The sequence below is a fragment of the Actinia tenebrosa genome, unplaced genomic scaffold, assembly GCF_029948245.1.
Source record: "Actinia tenebrosa isolate PJP-AT-01 unplaced genomic scaffold, QUT_ActTen_1.0 PGA_scaffold6__47_contigs__length_16458017, whole genome shotgun sequence".
Taxonomy (NCBI): Eukaryota; Metazoa; Cnidaria; class Anthozoa; order Actiniaria; family Actiniidae; genus Actinia; species Actinia tenebrosa.
The window spans coordinates 12967286-12989884 of record NW_028292583.1 but is presented as its reverse complement, the minus strand read 5'-3'; the positions used below and the strand labels follow the sequence as shown (position 1 = coordinate 12989884).

The following is a 22599-nucleotide window of genomic DNA, read 5'->3' as shown; positions in this document are numbered from 1 at the left end:
GAGTGAAGTCATGCAATATGCCATTTTTTCATTATTATTTTCTTGTATTCACATACTTAAAGAAGGATTGCATGTATACTAGAAAAAACAAGTGACAGGTGGGATATTCCATTGCATGACACTATTGTATAACTAGAATATATAAACATAAGATGGTGACTTGAGTGTGACCAAACTGTTGTGACAAGATGGTAACTTGAGTGTGACTTTCACTGTTGTGACAAGATGGTGACTTGAGTGTGACTTTCACTGTTGTGACAAGATGGTAATTTGAGTGTGACCACACTGTTGTGACAAGATGGTGACTTGAGTGTGACTATCACTGTTGTGACAAGATGGTAACTTGAGTGTGACCAAACTGTTGTGACAAGATGGTAACTTGAGTGTGACTTTCACTGTTGTGACAAGATGGTGACTTGAGTGTGACTTTCACTGTTGTGACAAGATGGTGACTTGAGTGTGACTTTCACTGTTGTGACAAGATGGCGACTGGAGTGTGACTATCACTGTTGTGACAAGATGGTAACTTGAGTGTGACCACACTGTTGTGACAAGATGGTAACTTGAGTGTGACTTTCACTGTTGTGACAAGATGGTGACTTGAGTGTGACTTTCACTGTTGTGACAAGATGGTGACTTAAGTGTGACCAAACTGTTGTGACAAGATGGTAATTTGAGTGTGAGCAAAATGTTGTGACAAGATGGTAACTTGAGTGTGACCATCACTGTTGTGACAAGATGGTAACTTGAGTGTGACCATCACTGTTGTGACAAGATGGTAACTTGAGTGTGACTATCACTGTTGTGACAAGATGGAAATTTGAGTGTGACCACACTGTTGTGACAAGATGGTGACTTGAGTGTGACTATCACTGTTGTGACAAGATGGTAACTTGAGTGTGACCAAACTGTTGTGTGACAGGGTAGTGATTCAAATGAGCATTACTGCTGTGTGACACTGATGAAGAGCATGTTAAAAAATGATGATGGATTCGGATTATCACAAACTCATTTATTTTGTATTCCCAAACAATGTTTGCAAAGTTCACTGCTTTGCATGGCAACGATACTCACAATTATTCATACCCAAATTTGTCATAAAAATAAATAGATAATAAAAACCTGTTGATTATACAAAGCTAATATGTTTTTGTACTTAAAATGAAATCGGAACACAAACTTATAAGAAAATATGCTATAAAATACAATTTCAAAAAATATATTTCTGACTCATCTCTATACTAGAGAGAAAATTACGCCATAAAACTTGGATTATAGCCATCCCTCAACAAATTAAAGACATTGGCTACATTTTCTCAATATCAACTTCTCTTTCCAAAATAATATGTACTTATTGAATAAGTGGGAGGGCTGTACAGGAAAATACTTGGCTTGAGGTGTTGTCGTACGGACCGAGCACAGCGAGGTCTGTACAAATGACCGAGAGCCAAATATTTTCCTGTACGGCCCAACCTAACTCAGTCAATAAGCATTTTATCATATGACCCTCACGAAAATAAAAATAATTTAAAAAAAGATAGCGCGCAGATTCGAGCAGGGCCGGACGGATTTTTCCAACCCGCTTATGTCAACCCGTCCGGCCCCCATCACATGACTTTTTCCAATGGTTTTATTAGAGCATGCGAGCAGGGCCGTACAGGTCATATGATAATCCATATTATTCAGACATGTTCCATTCATATTTTCAGATTTATAGGGCAATACACAGAATGATGTTTAAGACACTCCTGATTGGATAGAATAACAAGGAGATAGTAATACAGAACAATAAACACTCATTAAGACATTAAAATATATATACATTAGCTAACACAGAATCTGCTCTCTCTCTTTGCTTTGTTATTTCATCCAATCCCCAGTGTCTCTGTGACCCATTTTTAAAAATTTTGACTTTAAAAGTCCATAATACAATTAAAGTAATCTGGTGAGATACGTTCAAAGCCAACATGCAAGGAGCCATTATCTTTGACAATAACAGGGTATACGGTCACCTTGACATTCTGGTAGAGGGGTGACTTAATTTCTCCTGTACTAAGACTGTACTTCCAACTATGCCATGGACACACAATACAAGGTAGCTTTGCTTCTCCTAATTCCTCTATATCACCAAGATGGAGTGGCCCTCCTGTTAAGAAAACAGTTGAAATAATACATTGTCAACACCATTGTCCAGGGACCATGGAGGGGATGGCCTGGGGGGCTATAGACCCCACAATAATTTTGCCATCATATTTTTCAAATACTTGTTTGCTATTAAAAATATCAATAGCCAATGCAAGAAAGTATCCATTGAGTGAAATATTGTAGTGATGCAATTCTATGATACACAACCTCAAACTAACTACAAAATTTATATAAATGACTTTACAGGGTTATCTTTAAGAGATAGAAACAGGCTTACCCATGTGAGGACATTTGGAGTCCATAGCATATACAATCCCTCTGTACTTCAACAAGGCTATTTTATGATTATTCACTGTTACTTCTTTTCCTACTGCTAGAGAACGAGTCTTACTGGCATGTATTGATATACTGTTTAACCCTTTTTCTCTGCGGTGCTGGTCCTCACTGTCGTACATTTCAGCAATGTCTGAAATGCAATGCACAAATTGCATGGGTATTTATTAGAAAGGGGGTGGCATTCATTTGCTCACCCCTCCCCCCACAAACACACAATGACTCACACTCCATAACACTAGAGGTTTTGAGGAATTTACATTTAAATAAATCAACAGAATTCATAAATGTTACAGTAGACAAATTGCATTATAAAAATTCTAAACATATTAGATTATTATACGGATAACAGAGAGGCTACAGCTGTCCACATGAACATCAGTACAAACACAAATGACATAGTCATCTTGATTGACATTGCCGTCAACATGCTAAACTCTTTAGTGTACTCATTAACATCCATCATACCATCCTTTGTCTCCAGCAGTACCTTATTTGTACCCAGAATTCCCTCTGGTGTATAGTAATTGCTAACTACCATTAATATATAGAGTATTGCAAGCAGTATACATATGTAATAGGAGAGATAACTTGACGAGAGAATAGCTTGCTCATTTGATTCAATAGGTTCATCAGTGTCATCTTCGTCAGACTGACTACAACAGTTTATTAGATGCAAGTTATTAAGAAACTCATTCAAGTTCTTTACCCGATAAATCCCATAAAACAAAATGCCGAATAATATCGTTATATCTATTATCATTATTGGCTTGAGGGAGAACAAGTAATCATCTTTGGTGTCATTCCAATTGGATGTCAGGTAGCTAGGATTGCATTTTTTATCAGAACTGTGCGAGAGCGCAGACCAGGTTAAATACATGGTATATGTGGCAACCATTCCAGCTTGCAACAAACCAGCTTCTCGAACTTTTGGGTGGAATGAAAGAAGTGATGCCCCAAGACATAAGAAAACAATGACGGCTATGAATACTGAATGGGAATGACAGCCTTTTGTTGTACTGTATATAACATAAAAATATATAGTAAAAGCAATAAATAGCGTGTATAAGAGTGAAGTTATTAAAATTAGCAAAAAGTGCCATAACTTGGAGTTCAAAGATGTCTCAATCTTTTCAATCCAGTAACTATTGAGATATTTTGCAAAATCAATTAGTAGAATTAATTCCATGAATATGACAATGATGGCTGCAATCCATCCAATATGCATCAATGTATGGCAAATTCTTCCCTCTGGGATTAACAATGATATCAAAACAAAGAAACAAAAGAGATTCCACTTCAAAAACCACAGACCATTCTCGATGACACTTGCAAATGATGAGAAGATTGACATTTGGCAGTTTATTACTGATATTAGGAAGAAAAATATAATCATTCCAATGTAGACACGGTAAAGCAACACATGTCCAACCAGCATGTCACATTTTTCAAAGCTCAAATTTCTGTCGCAGAACTGGGAATGACATACGAAGAAGCTGCGCACACCAGGAAAAAATGCCAACAAAGAAAGTAATGTTCCAATGAATAAAAATCCAAGATAAATAACCTTTCCTGCTGCAGGTTTTGCCACTGATGTGTACACGCTACAAAGCTGGAAGTCCATGGTATATTTTGATAATAAATTTGCCAAAATTGCTTGGTAATTAATCTTGAAGTATTACCAAAACAGCTGTTTAACTATCATAAGATTCAAGGTATCCATATAAACTGGAATCATTTCCAAGGAAAATGGCACAAAAGGCAAAATTATGGAAGATTTATGAAAACGAAAAGCGAAAACTAAAGAACTAAAAATAAAGCACTACAAAACACGAAACCTCAACATTTAGAATATGACATGACAGATACCTGTTCAACCCTAGACATCAACTATGCTAGTTTAGAACAGTCTGAACTTGTTTTAACTATGATCTGAAGCAAGTTTGCAAAGAGACTAAAGCTGAACGTGCAAACGATGGATAAAATCTCTGTCATTAAGTTCCTAATCAATGTTTAGCGCGAAAAATTAAAGCCACACGTGGATAAAAATTACAATCTTCAAAATGATTTTTCGACATCGAAGATAAAATTATTTCGGAGATTTTACACAATATCATAAAGGAATAAAGAAGACATTATCCTCAAAAAAACGATATTCTTAAAGTTACTTTGTATTTTGTCAGGAAACCACAATAAAAATTGTACAAATGTACTTAAAATACATGAATATTTATAATGTATATTTTATAGTTTTTAGCTTTAAAGACCCTTACCTTCATACTTTATCCCTTCTACCTGAAAGTACAAGTCCTTGTCCCTGTTTTCGCCCGCCATTTGCGGAGCATTGCAAATAAAACTCTCTACATTTCTTTTCTGCAACTTTCCGACATTTTGGAATCTTGAAACCTTCCTGGAAGACGAATAATTATCGATTTTTTCCAAGAATATTCATTCGATAGTTTTTCGTAGTTCAATCGGTTTAAATTCCATTGGTTATTTTGTCTCCGAGTAACTCACGACTGTTGTTCGGAAGAATGTTTAGCCAATTGCTATGGTAATCAGGAAAGATGTTTACTTTTATTCTAACAGTTCGGTTGAAAGTGCTTTCATTTATCATTAGAAATGTCAAGTAAAATGAATCCTTATTTAAGAGATTTAGCAAATGAGAAGCTGTTTCTTGACTATTGACATTTTATAAAGCACTCTCGTAAATATAAGTTGGAAGTTTTCTAACTAAAGATCCTGATTTTTTCAAGATGGCTGACTCTAAGCCAAAACCGTCCCGAGCTAAATCAACTAAAGTGAATTTCGTGCTTTTAAAACAAATCCTGGACAATGAATCCAGCGAAAATACAGAGGTAGAAGAACAAGGAACTATCAGCGAAGTGAGTGACAGCAATCAAGACGATGAATTCACAGAAAAAGCCACAAAGAAGAAAGAAAACTTTGGTCCAACTGGACAATATCCTGTGCTGTTTTCCAAACGTTGTAAATCAAAAAGCTGTCAAACTAAGCTCTCAGCTTTCCCACTTTTTTCTGTCCCTGAAGATACTGAATGGATAAGTGATGAAGAAGAGAATGGTAAAAAGAGCAGGAATAAATCAGATGAAAAGAAAAAGCGAAGAAGGAGGGTTTCTTCTGACTCAAAGGATTTGAAAACTGGTAAAAGTCAAGAAAGAGAAAAAGAAGTAAAGAAAGAAGACAAAACTAAAAACCCTGATGGTACAAGAAAGGATTTCAGGTCAGAACATCAACTTAAAGATACCAAGAATCCTTTATTACAAGCTTGGCTTCACCAGAAAAATAAACTTTCTAGAAAAAGAAGAAAAGAAGAAAGAAAAGTTAAACGAGCTCAGAGAGCTGCTCTTGAAGAAGAGGAACGCATAAGAAATGAACGGTTTGAAGAATCAGACAAGAGAGTTAGTGAATGGTTCAGAGCTAAAAGAAAAGAAGCCAGAAAAGTATGGAGACAAAATCACCCCAAGGTCTCCCCCTTCGAAATGGCTTCAGATGAACCAAATACACACTCTCCCCCACCCCCCAAGTATAGAGTTATTAAGGGTTTTAAAAGCCAGGAACCTACTTCTAGTTCAGAAAAGTTATTTGCAATGAATAAGAGCAACAAAAATTTTGACAGCACTAATTCAAGTGTTTGTGGACATTTAACATCAAAGGTCAGCAAGAATGAATCTGGTCACTCTAGTTCTCGATTATCAAAGCTGCAAGATGGTCATAATGATTGTAACATCAAACCTGTAAGAGATTTAACTAAAGAAGACAGTAATGAAGTGCCAAAGATGACTTCACAAAGACCAAAGACTGCACACACCAGAACAACAACAAGAAAAACTGTTGCTAGACCTAAAACTGCAGCTGCGTCTGCAACAACTACGCAAAATGAGAAGCAGCAAACCAATAAAACAACAAAAATGCATAATCTTAATTATGACGAATGGTTAAAACTTAAGCAGAAGCAGGACAAGAAAGGTATCATTGAAAAGAGAAGAGAATTAATAGATTCTCACTTAGATGCTGTTATAGCAAAACTAGGAAAACAAAGAGTCGAAAGTATCATATCACCTAGGAAACGAGTAGATACTGGGTTAAAAAACTACCATCGCTCGGCTCCAAGATCAGCCCCTGTTACCAAGACAAAAACATACAAGTGGGTGCCTGAGCATGAGTCACCACGCCCTGAACCCCAGGGGTGCGACTGCCCTGAAGTGGAGCACTTGGATGGTAAAGACTCAATGGTACCTGCCGACAACTTGGTTTCATCTGGTGAGCCTTCAACCCAGGGGCTACCTAAGAAGAAACAGGCTGTCTACTTTTGTAAAGAGGTGACAGAAAAATGTGAAGATTTGAAGCCTTCAATGGATAAAGTTTTGGCGGTCCTTGATGCTGAAATTCAAAAACAATCCAAAGATAAAAACACAAACAAAAAAACTCCTAGCTATAAAGCACCAAGTGGAATTTCTACTACAAATGCAACAATTAGAACTCATGGCAGTGAAAATTTATCTGACAAGGATGATTTAACTATTCCAGGAGTTGTTGAATCTAGTTTAGAAAATAATGGTAATGTATCACGCCCCAAATTTCCACGCCCTAAATCAGCCAGGCCAAGACCACCACCACTTGTTGCTAACACAAATTTAACGGTGGAGGAAGCAAGGAAGAAGATCTTGCACGATATGGATGTGCTGGGGCTTTGTGGAGATTCTAGTGAAGCTGATAATATCAAGGATTCAAATCAGACTCTTGAAAACAAGAAAAATAAGTCAACAGTTAGAAGTAATTACTTTGATTATGGTACTGATGTAGAAACACCAACTATGGAAAAAATAGAATTATCCAAGAGTTAGAATTATTGAACAGAAATATATTTTATTGTAAAAAAAAATCTATAAATAAATAAATAAAATCTAAAAAAGAAGAAAAAATGTGAGAACTTAAAATTTTTCTTCCGGCCAAACATAACATGTGAACGAGGCTTGTTACGCATTTGACCTCGAAGCCAACCAGCCTTGAAGAGTTCCAAGAAATTAATTTATATTCGCGCAGGAAGTTTGTCATCAACCGTTTCAACTTGAAGCTACGTCTATATTTCTCGTTACCATTTTGGGTAAGTTGGTTTTGAAGTATTTGGATAGATTCTCTTATGACCAGTTTTTATATCATAATGGAAAGTATTGACATGTTTATATTCTTTGATAGTAGTTAGTTCATTAATGAATAATCCTTTAAAATCACTTGGTCGATCTCTAACCAGACTTACAAACCTTCAAATTTTTATCGAACATTCAATCTTTTGGCTGATCTAAGTTAGGGCACGGGACGACTAGCGTTGTATTTCAAAATCTTTGTCTATTGTGGTTTCAATCAGTTGATAAAATTGTTTGAACATCATTTACTTCTGCATCAAATGATGTTCAAACTCTGATAACAATGTCTAGTGCTGTCAACCAGAAAGAATCATATTAAAAACTTGCAATTGCTTGTTTTCAATCATTCCCACGGGGATGAAATAACAAAAGTCATGGTGGCCATGTTGGTTGATATAACAAAAGAATTCAATGACAACTCTTTTGTTAAATTCAACCAAGATGGCGGGTATAACGTCATGCGCAAACGAGGCTGTTGAACATTCCGCACGAGACAGATGCGAAACCATGCAGAAACCAACCTATGTACTGTACATGAGTCAGAAGTTTTTGTCTAATGGTCTTACGTCGTCGCCAACCTCTGTCAGAAAAATCTATGTAATTTTGATGCTCAACCCAACATTTTGTCATAAGCTCAATCAAGTAAATGTGCACTGCAAAATTATTTGTAGTCTCGAGTGAGTTGGACTGACTCCCCATGCAATGCATATCGCATGCAGGATTATTTACATTTTCCCTTTAGATTTTGGTGTCATTTCTTTTATTGTTTCTTCTTCATGTAGCATTGGCATCCTATCTAGAACTGATTTCAAGATGGAGACGACCATAAATGATATCGATGTGGAAGATGTGGAGACAATCAGCGATAAAACCCCTCGTGAGTTTTCGTCCCCTTGGCACTTTAGTGATGTAGTACTTATTTTGGAGGACACCAAATTTCATGTACACAAATGCATCCTATCAATGTGGTCCCCGGTGTTCGAAGCCATGTTTACGTCCCAGTTCTTAGAGCGTACTGCCAGGGAGATCCCGTTACCAGGGAAACGTGCTGATGAAGTCGAGCAATTCCTTAAAGTGATTTGTTTTGATGATACAAAACAAAAAGTCACAGGTATATTGAGAGGGTCTCATTTAGTTAGGGCATTAGAGGACCTCAGAAGGGGGTAGGCAAAATTACCACTATATCTCATCCGCCCACGTACTACTCTTCCTAGTAGACTGAGGCAGTTGTGGTATTTTTATCGCCTTCGTAGCGTCTGTTATGTTATCCAGAAGTACATTCCAAATCGACCACGTGATGCCAATGTTGTACCACGTGGACAAGTTTTTACACCACGTGTTCAAAATTCAGTCAAGTGGTACAACATTGCAATCACGTGGACGATTTGAAATGTAATTACGGTTAACATAACAGACGGTACCAAGGCCATAAAAAATTTACAACTGCCTCGGTCTAATGGGAAGAGTAGTAAACATAAATGAAAACTCCCGTCGTCCTTGTTTAATGGATTTTATACGTCTTTTAAATTTCTCAGAAACAAACTACGAGTTTCTGTTAGAACTTGGCAGAGAGTATCAAGTGGATAAAGTCCTGCAACACTGTGGCCAGTATATGAAGCAGTGCATCAATGACCAAAACTGTCTTCACCGCTACAACACTGCTGACAGTTTTGGACTTGAAGATGTCATGGAAAAATGTAATGAAGAAGCTCGATTTAAATCCTCTAATGATCTGGAGAAGAGTGCCGACTTTCTTGAACTGGGGTTTCAATCGAAGTTCGAACTCTGCATGGCAAGAATGAAAGAACTTGAGAAAGTGTTAGGGAACTATGTTGAAATTTGTTCCGAGCTGGTCAGTGATTATTATGAGGAATTATCAGTCAGGATATCAAGAAGCTACATCACAGACTGCTGTGACAATCAGTCATCACATTCATCAGATTCCTCATTTAATTCGTTTGGCGGAGGCGTGCATCATGTTAAGAAGGATTTTGATTCCTCTTGCATATTTTGCAGAAAGAGAATTGAGCGTTATCACAAAGACGGCGACATTAATGACGCAGTGAATGCCATACATTTCGATGATCTCTTCATCAAGCTGTATGACTTAGAACATGATGATAAGGTAGCAAGAATTGTAGGAAATATGAACGTTCCTAGAGCCACAGGGAGAAAATCCAGATTTAAATAAGCTTAACTGAGTATCTTTACTAAATGTTCCTTAGACATTATCCATTCACGAGAAGGCATGTTTAAGATTTAAGAGGCAGTCTCTGTAAAAGAGGCCCACTGCATTTCGGGTCAGAAAATAGTTTTCCCTCAAACTTTTGCCATAGAAAGGTAATTACTAGTAAGTAATGAAAATGACTTTATTTTCTCGAAATTCATCAAAATGATTTTTTTACAGCGCATAAATCCTGGACCATGCACCATTATCCGCACTAAATTTGCATTTATTATCAATTGAAAATTGCCCGTATTTAAGTCGTCACCGCTCGCAAAATATAAAACGCTGGAACAAACTATTATTTTTCCTGACTTTTACATTCATTCTAGTGTCAAAAATAAGCAAAATTTTGAATGTTAAGCAAAAGGGGAAAAAGGAGAAAAATAAGTATTCATACCCATTTGACGGCTTTTTGAAATCAAGACAAACCACCCCTCACTAAAAAGCTTTTTCCTCCCAAGTCCTAAACGGATTACTTAAGTTTTTTATTTCAATCTATTGATCAAAGGTTGATAAAAGTGGATTCATAAAAACATTTTGCGCTTTTTATGTATCTTCTTCACAGCAACCTCGGACTTTTTCGCGTTTTTACCAAAATGTCTCATGAAATATGCAAATTAAGTACTGAAATAAACTATAACTAACCATTATTACCTGCTTGAATTTTACTATATACGGTGTTAACACACTAAATATGATCTTATTTTCCATTTTAAACTACTTTGAATATCGTCTCCAAAAAATACGCAATAATGCGTTTGACGCGGTATATGAACAGTTTTGAAGTTTATGCAAATTACTTATTGATAATGTTAACTAATTTTTCTAAATTATAGTTTCCAAAACTGTATTTCTTTTCTTTTATTGTCTTGAAATAACCTAAAAACTTGTCAAAAAGCATCTATTTTAATATATCTGATCTTCTTAAACGGCCCAAACTAAGGAAAATAGTCAAAATACAATGTATATACCACGACGGAATGAACAATTTAGTTTAAAACAAGTGATTAAGTACAAATTAAGTCCAAAATTTTAGGTTAATTTGGTAAAAATGTCGGTATTTAATTAATTCAGATATGTCCAAGCGAACGTTTAGACAGGACAAGCATCATCAGAATAAATGACCTTGAGCAATTGTTCCACTTAATTAGCACGTTTCCCTGGCAACGGGATCTGAGCAGCAGTAAGGGGGACTCGCGGTCAATGTCAAAGATTTACGGGTTTTACAGGCGGTTTAAGGAAGGCGCCGGCAGCGGGAATAAGCCGCGCGATAAGTCCTTACTGCTGCTAGTTGTCGAACCGCAAACGGAGGTTAAAATATCCTTTACATATAGATGGACACCATCACAAGCATTCGAAATAAAACTGTGCGCCGACTGCGAACTCAGGTGTTGGATCGCCTGGATGCTGACTTTGCCTTCACAACATTTATGGAGGGAGATACGGACGAGACGATGACAGAAGAAAGGGCTGAAAGAATAATTAACTTAATACCCGAAGGTAACTACCGGTTGGAGCTAACGTTCATAAAGTATTTAGACGGCGAGTGGATGATAGAAAAGGGGCGCAATCCTATCAGGGCGTCTGGTAAGAAGGACCTGTTTGTCTTAAACGAAAACACACGCCCGGGAGCATTGGTAGGAATAGACATGCTGTTCTACGAGGTTGCTTACCCTGTTACCGTAGTCATTTACGGTGCGTACAAGATAAAGACGCCAGACGTTAAGAAGTTGAAACCGATGCGACATCCCGGTAATTGCGTAGGGAAGTTAGTAAGAGAGTTCTTTGAAGACTCCTCTCGGGGCGGTAAACTGACTTTAAAGAGAAGAGAAGCCATCAGGAAATGGGAAAAAAATACTAATAGGACCGGAGGGTCGATAGACAACATCAAGAAGTTAGAAACGGCGCTGGAGAGGCGAATCCATGTGAAAGATATCACCGACGGCTTTATTTACTCCGGAACACACAAATATGGGGGCCGTGGTGCGCCTATAGTCATCTACCAGCACAATGGGCACGCCTGGCGCGAACTGCGATTCCCAAGAAAGAAGGAAACGAAGGTCTATAAGAATTCTCCATTGGCAGAGTTAATCCATGAGAATTCCATTTGGTTGATGGATTCAGAAGGAAGTCAGTTTATGACGCAAGACGGCACTTTGTATCGACCCGAAATTGAACAACAGCGCATTCAAAGCGCCTGTGAGACCTTAGGGGAAGACTTCTCTGACGAGGTCCTTAGCAGTCGCAGCTTGGACTTCTTAGCCGCAAAGAAAAGAAATGGATGGAAACCTGCCCCAAAAGAGTTCGGAGACATAGCCAAAGCCTGTGTAGAACACGGTCACGGTGGTCTGTGGAACATGGAGTACGACAAAGATGAGTATGTGTCGCTGGATATGAAACACTGTTACCCTGCAAGTTTTAAAGGTCTAGGGGATTGTAAGGAATATTACGACCGTTACGGACATCCAGACTCCCAATTCTTCCGCGTTTCGTTAGACGGTCACTACGACGCCCCAGCAACTGGATTCGTACGATTAACGTCTTGGAAGTTGGCTAAAGACTTACATCCCATAATTTACGCGTGGTACGGGAAGCATCTACAAGAGAAAGAATGGATACCCGTACCTCTATTGAAGTTCTTTGAAGAGCGCAAGCTTTTAAAATACACGGCGCACGAAGCCATACTTTGTCATGGCGCCTTTACGCAATGGCTCCCAGAACACAACCCCACAGCACGCGTTGTCATAGGAAAATTCACGCAGGGCGCTAAGGAGGGCGAGAAACACATGCAGCGACGCCTGATAACAGACGAAGGAGAGTTAAGCTTCCTTATTAAGCGCGCCCACGAACAAGGAACAATGGTGTCTGTGGAGAAATGGGACTACTTCATAGAAGGTCAGAAAGAACAGAAATGGAATGCACTTTGTTACTACCAAGACCACAGGCCGCAATATTACCACCTGCGTGCGAGTATGTTAGCATATGCGCATATTAACCTACTTGCGATGCTCCTACGGTTTGACAAAGAGGACGTTCCGCGCGTAGCCACGGATTCCTTGTACGTAAAGCCTGAAGTGTTAGAGAAGATGAAAGAATTCTACACCGAAGATGAGTTGGCGGAAAGTGGTCAATGGCGCGTTAAAGATGAGGAGATAAAAGCATGGAGAGAACGTGTAGAATATCACGGAGAACATCTTTGCGGTAGCGTGGAACCAACCGGGGAGCCACTGCCTTCGGTTGCCGACCCCATTTCCTACCAACGCTTCTCTTACCTCTACGGTACAGGAGGCAGCGGTAAGACTACGCGTGTGTTAGAACTCTTTCCTAAGATAAAGGTGCTAACGCCAACGCATCGTTTGGAAAGAGAAATCTGCGAAATGGGTTACGACGCGCAGACCTACCACAGCTTCTTCCGTTGGAATGGCCAAAAGTGGGTACCAGAAGCCATCCACGACATACCTCCGGTGATACTTTGGGATGAGATTTGCACCGTTCCTTTAGAAATCCTCAAAGAATTCGTAGAATTCCTCCGTGGAAAGTGTCAAGTAATATTCGCCGGAGATCCCTGCCAGCCTCCTCCAATAGCCGGAGAGATGCCCCACGAATGGCTAAAGGGGTTCGTAGACTACTCTGAAGAAATTAACGCCGACTACCGCAGCAAGGATCAAGTAAGGAACCTGAAAGCGGAATTAAGGGGCCTTAGTGACGCCGACCAATGCAAAACACTGCGCAAACGCGTACGAGCGAAGAAATACGAGGACTTCCTTTACGCATGGCATCCAAAGGATCTGGTGCTGAGCAGCAAACGCGCAGCACAGTCTCGCATACAGAAAGACTTACTCAATATACACCGAGAGCGCTTCCCTACGCATCCCGTACCTGTTTGTTATAAACCCCACGACACCCGCATGCAAAAAAGAGACGTCTGGGTACCTGGTACCGACATCCAACTGCAGAACGCGGTAACGCATGACAAAGCCTGGGTACCCATAGAAAAGGTGGAAAGAATTACCTCCCATCCAGATTGGCGCTTAGGCTATTGCATGACAGTCCACAGCGCGCAAGGGCTTACCATAAAAGAAACCTTATGGATCATAGACCAGCGGCTGTGTTGGAGCAACCTTATCTACACTGCCGTAAGCCGCGTAGAATATGCCAAGCAGTTAAAAAGAGCCTGGGGTCCGCAACTGCGCTACGACCGCACCCCAGAGGACGTAGCCAAAGAGAACATTGCTAAGAAACTCCTTCGCTACAAAAGACACGACGAAGAGAAGGGTCATGTCTTTGACTTATGCGTGGACGACGTCTATAAGAAAGGGGCAAGGTGTGCCAAATGTAACATGCCTCTACTATGGAGGTTTGACCCAAATGACGATCAGCAGTTCTCCGTGGATCGCATAAATAATAAACGCGGCCATTGTAGAGGCAATGTAAGACTGACATGCCTAGAGTGCAATCGGGCGCGTGGTGCTGCGCTACTCTGAGTCTTTGGGGACTATGAGCAGCTCTTCCATGACAAATCCGCGACTTGGGCCATTTAGGTAATACAACACGGGTTGCCCTTCCTTGGTGACGGACTTCGAAATCTCATACGTTTCCAGGGACCAGTTAGGATCCGTGGCTCTCTTACTGCCACCTTCGAGTTCCCCCGGCTGATAGAGGTATCTGACCACTATGTCGCGGGGTAGCTTTTTTTCCTTCAGTCCGACCGCCCTCGAACTTCTGACGTAGGACTTGTGTTCCACGTGTTTCTTTTTTATGGCATCCTTGGGTTTCATCCCCGTAGCCCTGGCCGCCTCGTTGTTCAAAGCCGCGACCACCTGGGGGAGCCTCTGAGTCCATTCCCTGTTGCGTTTGGAGGGATCTTCCAGCTCTTTCCAATACTGGTACCCAAAGAGACGCTCGGCCAAGGTCTTGTTGAATCTTTCGACAATGCTCTGACCCCTGTGGTACTCAGCTTCGGCTCTCCTAATCTTGGTGCTGTGGTCTTTCAGGGTCTTGGTAACCACGCCCATAAACTCTGTCCCCGCATCCACTTGCAGCAGCTTAGGCCATTTCAAGACGCGCTTATAAATCCTACCTAGGGCTTCTGCGACTTCCCCAGAATCCTTGCTGGTTATGGGTTCGGCGTCCTTGTATCTGCTTGCGATATCAACTACGGTCAAAGCGTATCTATAGGTCTTTTTTCTCACCTTGTCGTGCGGTAAGAAAAGCAAATCCGCCTGATGAACTTCATTGGGGGTATTTACGGTGAAGCTGGGCCTGGGAATGTACTTAGGCACGGGAAGATAAACCTGCCAGAGGGTTTGTTTTCTTAGCCAGTTCTTAGCCGTTTCTTCTGATACCCTGGCCGCGGTCGCGAGTTTCTTGATAGCTGATGCTCCTCTCCAATAGCCTTCAGGTCCATAGTAAATCCTTTTGAGTTTATCCTCTACGCGGCCCATTATATGAATTCCAGGACGAGATTGATTTGACGTCCATTGAAATCCACCGTCTCTCCGTCCACTTTAATGGTGATGTTTATGCTTTCTACCAAATTAGACAAATCATAGCTTAAAGAAATGGGAGTGTATTCTACCAGGTCAAATGGATTACCCTTAGGTAGGAATTTGGACATAAGAGAAGACTTTTCTCCATTGTTGTAACTATGGACTAAATCGCAATAGACTTCGTAAGAGGATGCGACTTTCCATTTCACAGGTATGGCTGTGTTGGTAATCGTCTTGCCTGAAGCACATAATAAAGATCCCAATGGGTCAGACTTTCCAAAAGTCATTGAATAATTTGACATATTATGTTTGAGGGTCATTTCGTGCGGCAATCCTGTGGTGAGAGTATAACCGTGTTTTGCTAATTCCTTGGCCAGTGTGATTGGTGTGTAATGTCCATCGGGCAGCAATACGGCTTGATAGTTAGATCCTCCTGTATGCTCAGTGACTATGCCCCTAATCAGGTTATACCAAGAATTGTACAAAGAGCAACTTATGAGCCTAACCTTATGGGCTTTGATGGGGGGATTCAGATAAGTGGTAAAGTCATTCTTGTCGCTTTCCAAAAAGACGATCATATATTTCAGGAAACACAGTTTCCTTCTAGAAGTAAGCTACGCTTGCTGACTTAGACTAAATACGCCAAAGCTACGCCTCCCGCCAGCCCTGCAACTCCCACGAATACCAACTCACTATCTTTTTGTTTCTTAGAAGGCTGGTAGTAATTCTTGAACTGGGGCTTTCTTAACCCCGTCAATGCCGCGGGGTGTGCTTGCGCATAAAGTTTAAAGGCGTAGTCTGTGTTTTCAAAGTTCTTATCCGCCTGCATCTTGTCTTGGTAGTTCTTATCCAACCAATCCCTGTAAGCTTGTCTTTTTTCATTCCAAGCTGCCACGTCCCGCTGATATTTCTCCAGCGCTAAATCATGCCTCTTCCTTTCGGCGGCTAAATCTCCGCTTTTGTCGCCTCTGACTAATCTATCCAAATACTGACCACCATAATTAGCTCCAGTGAATGCTAAAGCTGCAATAACTCCGCCTACGACTACGCTAGCCATTTATATGTTAGGCAGGTACTTTTCTTTCCGTAGGTAATCCTTTACCATGATAGCCCCGCCTACGGCAGCGGTCATCTTAGCAAAATTAGCGAAGCTCTTGCTTGGGTCTTCAGTAAAGTCTTCTTTGAGCACTTTCTTACCTACCCAACCAATACCCGCAACGATGGAAGTAATGATAGCTGCTTCTTCAACAGTTTTCAATAACGCGGTTGACATTATATTACAAAGCGAGAAGGTTATTACTCCATTTCAGGGATCTTACTTTTTCTAACAGCCGGTTCCACAGGTGCGTGCACGGGCGCGTGATATGTTGGTGGTTCTACCTTTTTCGTTGCCCGCCATTGTAAGTAGAGGCTGCCTGCTGCTATAGCGACTCCTAACGCGCCAATGACGTACCCAGGATTAATGAAGGATTCCTCTTCTCTTTCCTCCACCTTTTCTTCTTTTTTGGCTTTGTTCTTCCTATTCATCTCCGCGAGCTTCTTTCCCGCGGCAACTCTGCCTGGAGATTTAGCCTTGGTAATCTTGGTATCTTCTACGGGAGCCTTTTCTGGTTGTTCTTCGGTGCCACTCATCTTATATTAAGGGACTTGAAGGACTTGACAAGTAACTTGGTTACGACTTGAGAACGACTTAATAATGACCTGACTAAGTACTTACGAATGACTTGACTAAGTACTTACGAATGACTTGACTAAGTACTTACGAATGACTTGACTAAGTACTTACGAATGACCTGACTAAGTACTTACGAATGACTTAACTAGGTACTTGAGGCGACTTGATCAGGTACCTCAGCAAGTGCCGCCTGGAAGACCTTTTCGACTTCTCTATCCTTCTTGAAGTCCTTCCAAGAGGCACCAAAGGTGCCCGCAAGTTCCTTCAAGTCGACGTGCTGAGCTACGTGCAAGGCCGCAGAGGCGACTGCCATTAACTTACCGCACTTCAAAGACAACCACCCACAGGTTATCTTAAGTTCTTGAGCAATAACGTAGTCCTCGCTTATGTCCTTCCGCAGTTGCTCCACGTCGTCTATGGGCAGCGCAAGTCCAAGCAATTTAGTCGCAAGTCGGATAGCGGAGTCTGCTACGGCGTCCGTGGTCTTACTTGCAAGGGCGGCCTCGTACCTCTTATGGAACTTCTTAACCTCCTCTTCTGACAACTTATTAACCTGTTCATGGGTAAGTTCCTTGCCTATCATTTCTTTACACTTCCCAGAAGACACGAGGATGTTAAGTTGTTCCTTGAGGTTACTTTCGTCTAACTGTGTGGGGACTTCATCTAAGAGCTGCTCAATGTCCATATATGTTAATGGAATACGGAAACCTCAAAGAGAAGATCATCTTGGAATGTTGGTGCGTTTTTAAATGCCGCATGTATTCGTGTAACTGTTCCTTGGATATCTCACCGCCGTAGTCGCTTAAGGTGGTTTCCAGGTCAGACTTGCTCGGAGTATAAAATACGACAAGTGAACCTATGTTTTCCCTAAAAGGCTTAGAGACGCTGGTAAGCTGCTGCGAGAGCAACCAAACGCTGATATTGTCGTGTCTACCGCTGAAGGCGAGTTTAACGAGCTCGGAGGTGCGCTTTTTTACGTCGTCCCCGCAGGCAATGTCATCCAGTATAAGGAGGGTTTGCGTATTCTTGGGGAATTGTTTGTGCCAAAACTTAAGATGGCCGGATAACTCGTTAGGATCTAAGATATCTACAAAGAAGTCGTCATCTTTCACTCCTATGCCCGTCCAGGTGCGGTTATTCACGTAGGTGGGGCATAATAGCACGACGTAGTCGAAACGGTATCTAAAGGGTCCTAATAGCTGCTCTACCACGAACTGGGTCTTTCCGCAGCCGGTGGGTCCTACTATTAAAGCGTTACAAGGCATGTGATCTGGGTTCATTTATATTTTAGAAAATCACAGGGATTTTCACTAGATATATAGATGGAGCCAGTGGAAGCAGTGCAAAGAATTGTCGCCGACGCAAAAGATAAAAGAGACACCATAGAAATGCAAAGGGAGGAGATAGACCGGTTAAAAGAGCGCGTGCAGGAGTTGTACGATGAAATGTGCGGTCTGAAGCGTGCAGAACGGTTTGGTGCGCTTTTGACGATGGCGACGTGGGCTAAGGAGTCCGTTAAGGACTTCATGCGATATCCCCTGTAGAATGTTGACAATAAGGTTAAATCTTTGTTAAGGATGCCTGGAAACTATTTAAAAAGTGTCTTAGAATGTTGACGTTTAGGTTAAATCTTTGTTAAGTATATGTGGAAACTATTTAAAAAGTGTCTCAGAATGTTGACAATAAGGTTAAATCTTTGTTAAGTATATGTGGAAACTATTTAAAAAGTGTCTCAGAATGTTGACAATAAGGTTAAATCTTTGTTAAGGATGTTAAATGGAGGCTAAGATATTGTTAAGTATATATGGACTGCTTGTTGTGTAAGAAGGTGTTCAGCACCAAACAAAGACTTCAATACCACGTTCGTCGCGGCGTTTGTACGAAGAAACCCCTTAGCCGCGCTTGTAAGGATTGTGGTAAGGAATTCAGCACCGTTCAAAAGATGCAACAACATCAGGATAAACGCATTTGTGGGCTTTGTAAGGACTGTAATAAGGAATTCCACAACCCCTTCGAAATGCAGCAGCATCTGAAAAGGGGCGTCTGTAATCGAACCAGACAGTGTAGTTTCTGTAATAAGATACTTAGTAGTCGTCAACGTTTACAGACGCACCGGAGAACGCATGATTATAGGTTTCTCTCCCGCGCTTACGACTTGGAAGGCGTGGATTGCTACCAATGTGCGGATTTGATGTGTCGCTGCCCGCATAAAGAGGATTACTTAAGGAATCGCATAGATTACCATAAGAAGATAGTCCGTACTTTCCCCTCTTTTGAACGCGCCGAAGGCGTTCCGTGGACTAAAAGGGAGTATTGGAGGCAGGAGTGCGATCGTTGTGGTTGTGTTAGAGAAGAGGAACATATCTTCAACTGTCTTAACAAAGATTTAACCTAAACGTCAACATTCTGAGACACTCTTTGAAATAGTTTCCGGGGTGTCTTAACAAAGATTTAACCTTATTGTTAACATTCTGAGACACTCTTTGAAATAGTTTCCGGGGTGTCTTAACAAAGATTTAACCTTATTGTTAACATTCTGAGACACTCTTTGAAATAGTTTCCGGGGTGTCTTAACAAAGATTTAACCTTATTGTTAACATTCTGAGACACTCTTTGAAATAGTTTCCACACATACTTAACAAAGATTTAACCTTATTGTTAACATTCTGAGACACTTTTGAAATAGCATTTCTTGGGGCCTTTAATAGTAAGGTAGGGTTTGCGCAAAGAGTCTCAAATCCCATCCTTATTTTTATTCATTATTATTAAGGATAATGAATAATAATAAATAAAAATAAGGACCCCTTTTAAAGGTATATGCTAGCCTACGCAGCTGCCTTTCTGGGAGGCATTCTAATTACCCTTTCAATATATGGACTGTATTACTTGCGAACTACCTGCCGACTGCATTACCCCTCGTAAGCCGCCGCGTAAAAAATACACCTGCCTTCATTGCGACAGGGTATTCTCCGAAGGATCCTTTGTGGGGCATTGGTGCTCCGCGGATCCTAAAGCGCAGCGGACTTTAGCAGACGCGCTTAACTACAAAGAGGAGATGGAGTGACTGTTCTTTCAATGTCAAACTTCCATCGGCCATTTACCTTACCATAGCTGCGTAAGTGGGTGAATTCCTCGCCCTGAATTACGTACCGCACGCAATCCGGCGCCCAAAGGGAATATTCCTTGCCTTCTAAGTCTTTGAGGACTAACCGTAAACGGTCGATGTCTTCGAAGACGACGTAATTTTTTATTTCGTATGCTTTACCGTGGACAAGATCACGCCAGTGAGTCAAGCTGAGCTTCATTATACCTATGGAATATCTTTAGGTGCGTTTTCAAAGTGGCGTAGGACTTAAACCGCTTTACACAGCCCTTACAGGGAATACGAATGCCATCCGCGTAATCCATCAGGGCACGGCAGATAATGTCGTAATCGTTGCTAACCATCGTTAGGTAACCATTTACGTCAAGCTGTGAGATTTTCTTAGATTGCTTCGCGGATAAGACGCCGTTTCCTTTTGGGGTTTTCAACTCAATACACAACCCGCGGTATTTCTTATGCGCATTTAGGATTAAGAGGTCGGGTTGACCGGCTTGGTAGCCTTTTCGCCAGCAGGTTATTCGCTTGCTGTCTGAATCTTGAAGTTCGCCAAGACCCGGCGCTATGATGAAATCGGGGTAAAACCTACGTATGTAGTCGACTACCTTCGCGTGTAGGTCGGCTTCATTTTCGATCTTAAATACTAACTTGTTTGGACCGTCGAAGCGCTTGTCCATCGCATACTTACCCGTTTTCCTTAGCGCGGGTAGGACTTCCTCAAAGACCCAATCGCGAAACTCCACGGCTTTGGGTAGTTTGGAGCTAAATGTCAGTTCGTACAGACCAGGTTCGGATATAAACACGGCATTTGGTTGCGTAGTAAAGGAGCGGTGATTCGCAGCCCCTTGTAGATCAGCCCATTTTTTCTGGTATTTCTCAGATACATGTGCTCTAATCGCATCTCTAGGGCGCTCATAGCCCAACGCCAAAGCCACCTCCTTTGCTTTGAAGTACAAAGTTTCGCCTTGCACTATGCATTGCAGTTTGGTTTCGTTGTTTTCAAATACGCGAAGCATATTATACGTAAGGGATATTTTTTATCCTTTCGCTTGGCTCAAGGAACGCGAGCCTAGTAGGCAACGCTCTTTAGCTGATTCATTTCTACGCTCAGTTGCGCGTCAGACACGACGAAGACGTAGCAGTTTATTTTATCACCGTCGCCCGCGGAGGCATTCTTGGTGCGTTTGATTTCCAATGTTATGCCATCCTGCGTATTTACTAGACGGAGGCCTTGACCATGTAGGTCTTCGTCGTTAATGGTGCGCATGTCAATCCACAGCGCATATTTGTCCTTAAAGAATTCCTCAGGGCTAATTTGGTCGCCAAACTTGCGCATGGCCTCTCTGTACACGTCTGCGGGCTTTATCCCCTGGGAGTAGACCTTGTTTGGAACGCCGTTTATGTTGACCCCCACGTTAGTAATGTTGGGGTTGTGAAAGGCCTCGGAGTCGCGCTTACCGGCTTCGTAGGGTTTGGCAAACACCAGCATCAACCCCGTAAGACTTCTTCGGGGGAGGTTAATGCTTTGGTTGATAACCTCATCCGTCTTATCCAAGAAGCTAAACGTCTTATACATCACTACGTGGTCGTAAAGGAATGCCTTGCCAGAGCTGTACTCCATGCCAGCGCTACGGGCCAGCTCTTCGCTGTACACCGTTTCGTACTGTAATTCTAAGTTGGTAATAGAGTATGGGGTTGTTGTGGTAAGTGCAGTGCTTAGCCCACCAATGATGTTATTAGCATCTGCTAAAGTTACTTCAAACTGCAGTTCGGCAAGCTGTCTTGGGTAATAGACACCGTGATTCGTGATTACTTCAAAGTCTAATGGTATGACATACTTACTACCATAGGCTGTCTTTATTCGCTTTGCGTCTGCCACTGCGGTTTCTCCGCTGCCGTCAGTAGGTTGCGTTTTCGTAGGTGTGCGGACCTTACGTAGAATGACACTGCCAATTCCTTGTTCTATCCTTTGCGCGCGGTCAAAGGCCGTCAACCATAAGTCTTTGTACGTGGTATACAGATCGTACCTATTTAAGTCCAGCAAGGATTCCCCGGCGAACTTTACGCGCATCTTAGAAACGATGTTGCGGCCCACGTTGTTAACGATAATCCTTTCATCTGTGGGGCTTGACTGTACCGCTAGGTCAAACCTCAAAGCCAAGGTGCCAGGAACTAAGACTAGGTTATCCGTTAGGCGGGGCACGCCCACGTACAGGGTTTCTCCTGGCTTTGCGCTAGAAGGTGTGAATGTAACCCGATGAAAGGTGCGTTCTGCTTTCAGCCCGCCAACCTGCTTAGGTAATACGTTGGGATTTAACTTTGAGCTTATCATATATAATGGAAGTAGAAGGAACGGATTTTGACCCCCTTACCGAAGAAGGCCAAGTCGATATTAACGATGAAGAATACGATGCATGGATTAAGGACGCGGATACCAAGCCCCTAGTCTACGACATGGCCTTGAT

The 22599-nt window shown here is 41.5% G+C and overlaps 4 protein-coding genes across 5 annotated transcripts; 2 read left to right on the top strand and 2 right to left on the bottom strand.

Moving 5' to 3' along the window:
* Window positions 1-997: 997 nt before the first annotated feature.
* Window positions 998-4909, bottom strand: LOC116301498 (Rieske domain-containing protein). Its single transcript, XM_031710568.2, has 3 exons — window positions 4752-4909; window positions 2423-2611; window positions 998-2146 (listed from the first exon to the last, which is right to left on the bottom strand). The coding sequence occupies exons 1-3, from the start codon at window positions 4810-4812 to the stop codon at window positions 1914-1916; spliced, it is 483 nt and encodes a 160-aa protein (XP_031566428.1). The 5' UTR covers window positions 4813-4909; the 3' UTR covers window positions 998-1913.
* Window positions 2724-4525, bottom strand: LOC116301491 (serine incorporator 1-like). The gene has a single exon (XM_031710562.2). It carries the CDS (start codon window positions 4100-4102, stop codon window positions 2816-2818), a length of 1287 nt encoding a protein of 428 aa, XP_031566422.2. The 5' UTR covers window positions 4103-4525; the 3' UTR covers window positions 2724-2815.
* A 144-nt stretch (window positions 4910-5053) lies between the features above and the next one.
* LOC116301488 (uncharacterized) lies at window positions 5054-7349 on the top strand. The gene has a single exon (XM_031710559.2). It carries the CDS (start codon window positions 5235-5237, stop codon window positions 7341-7343), a length of 2109 nt encoding a protein of 702 aa, XP_031566419.2. The 5' UTR covers window positions 5054-5234; the 3' UTR covers window positions 7344-7349.
* Window positions 7350-7499: 150 nt separating this feature from the next.
* LOC116301481 (kelch repeat and BTB domain-containing protein 8) lies at window positions 7500-10509 on the top strand. Of its 2 annotated transcripts, none has more exons than XM_089039292.1 (3): window positions 7500-7603; window positions 8426-8520; window positions 9179-10509. In XM_089039292.1, exons 2-3 carry the CDS (start codon window positions 8457-8459, stop codon window positions 9832-9834), a joined length of 720 nt encoding a protein of 239 aa, XP_088895418.1. In that variant the 5' UTR covers window positions 7500-7603; window positions 8426-8456; the 3' UTR covers window positions 9835-10509. The 2 variants fall into 2 exon arrangements, with proteins under 2 accessions (XP_088895418.1, XP_088895417.1); XM_089039291.1 differs by having other exon boundaries at window positions 8426-8754; window positions 9179-10507.
* Window positions 10510-22599: the final 12090 nt, after the last annotated feature.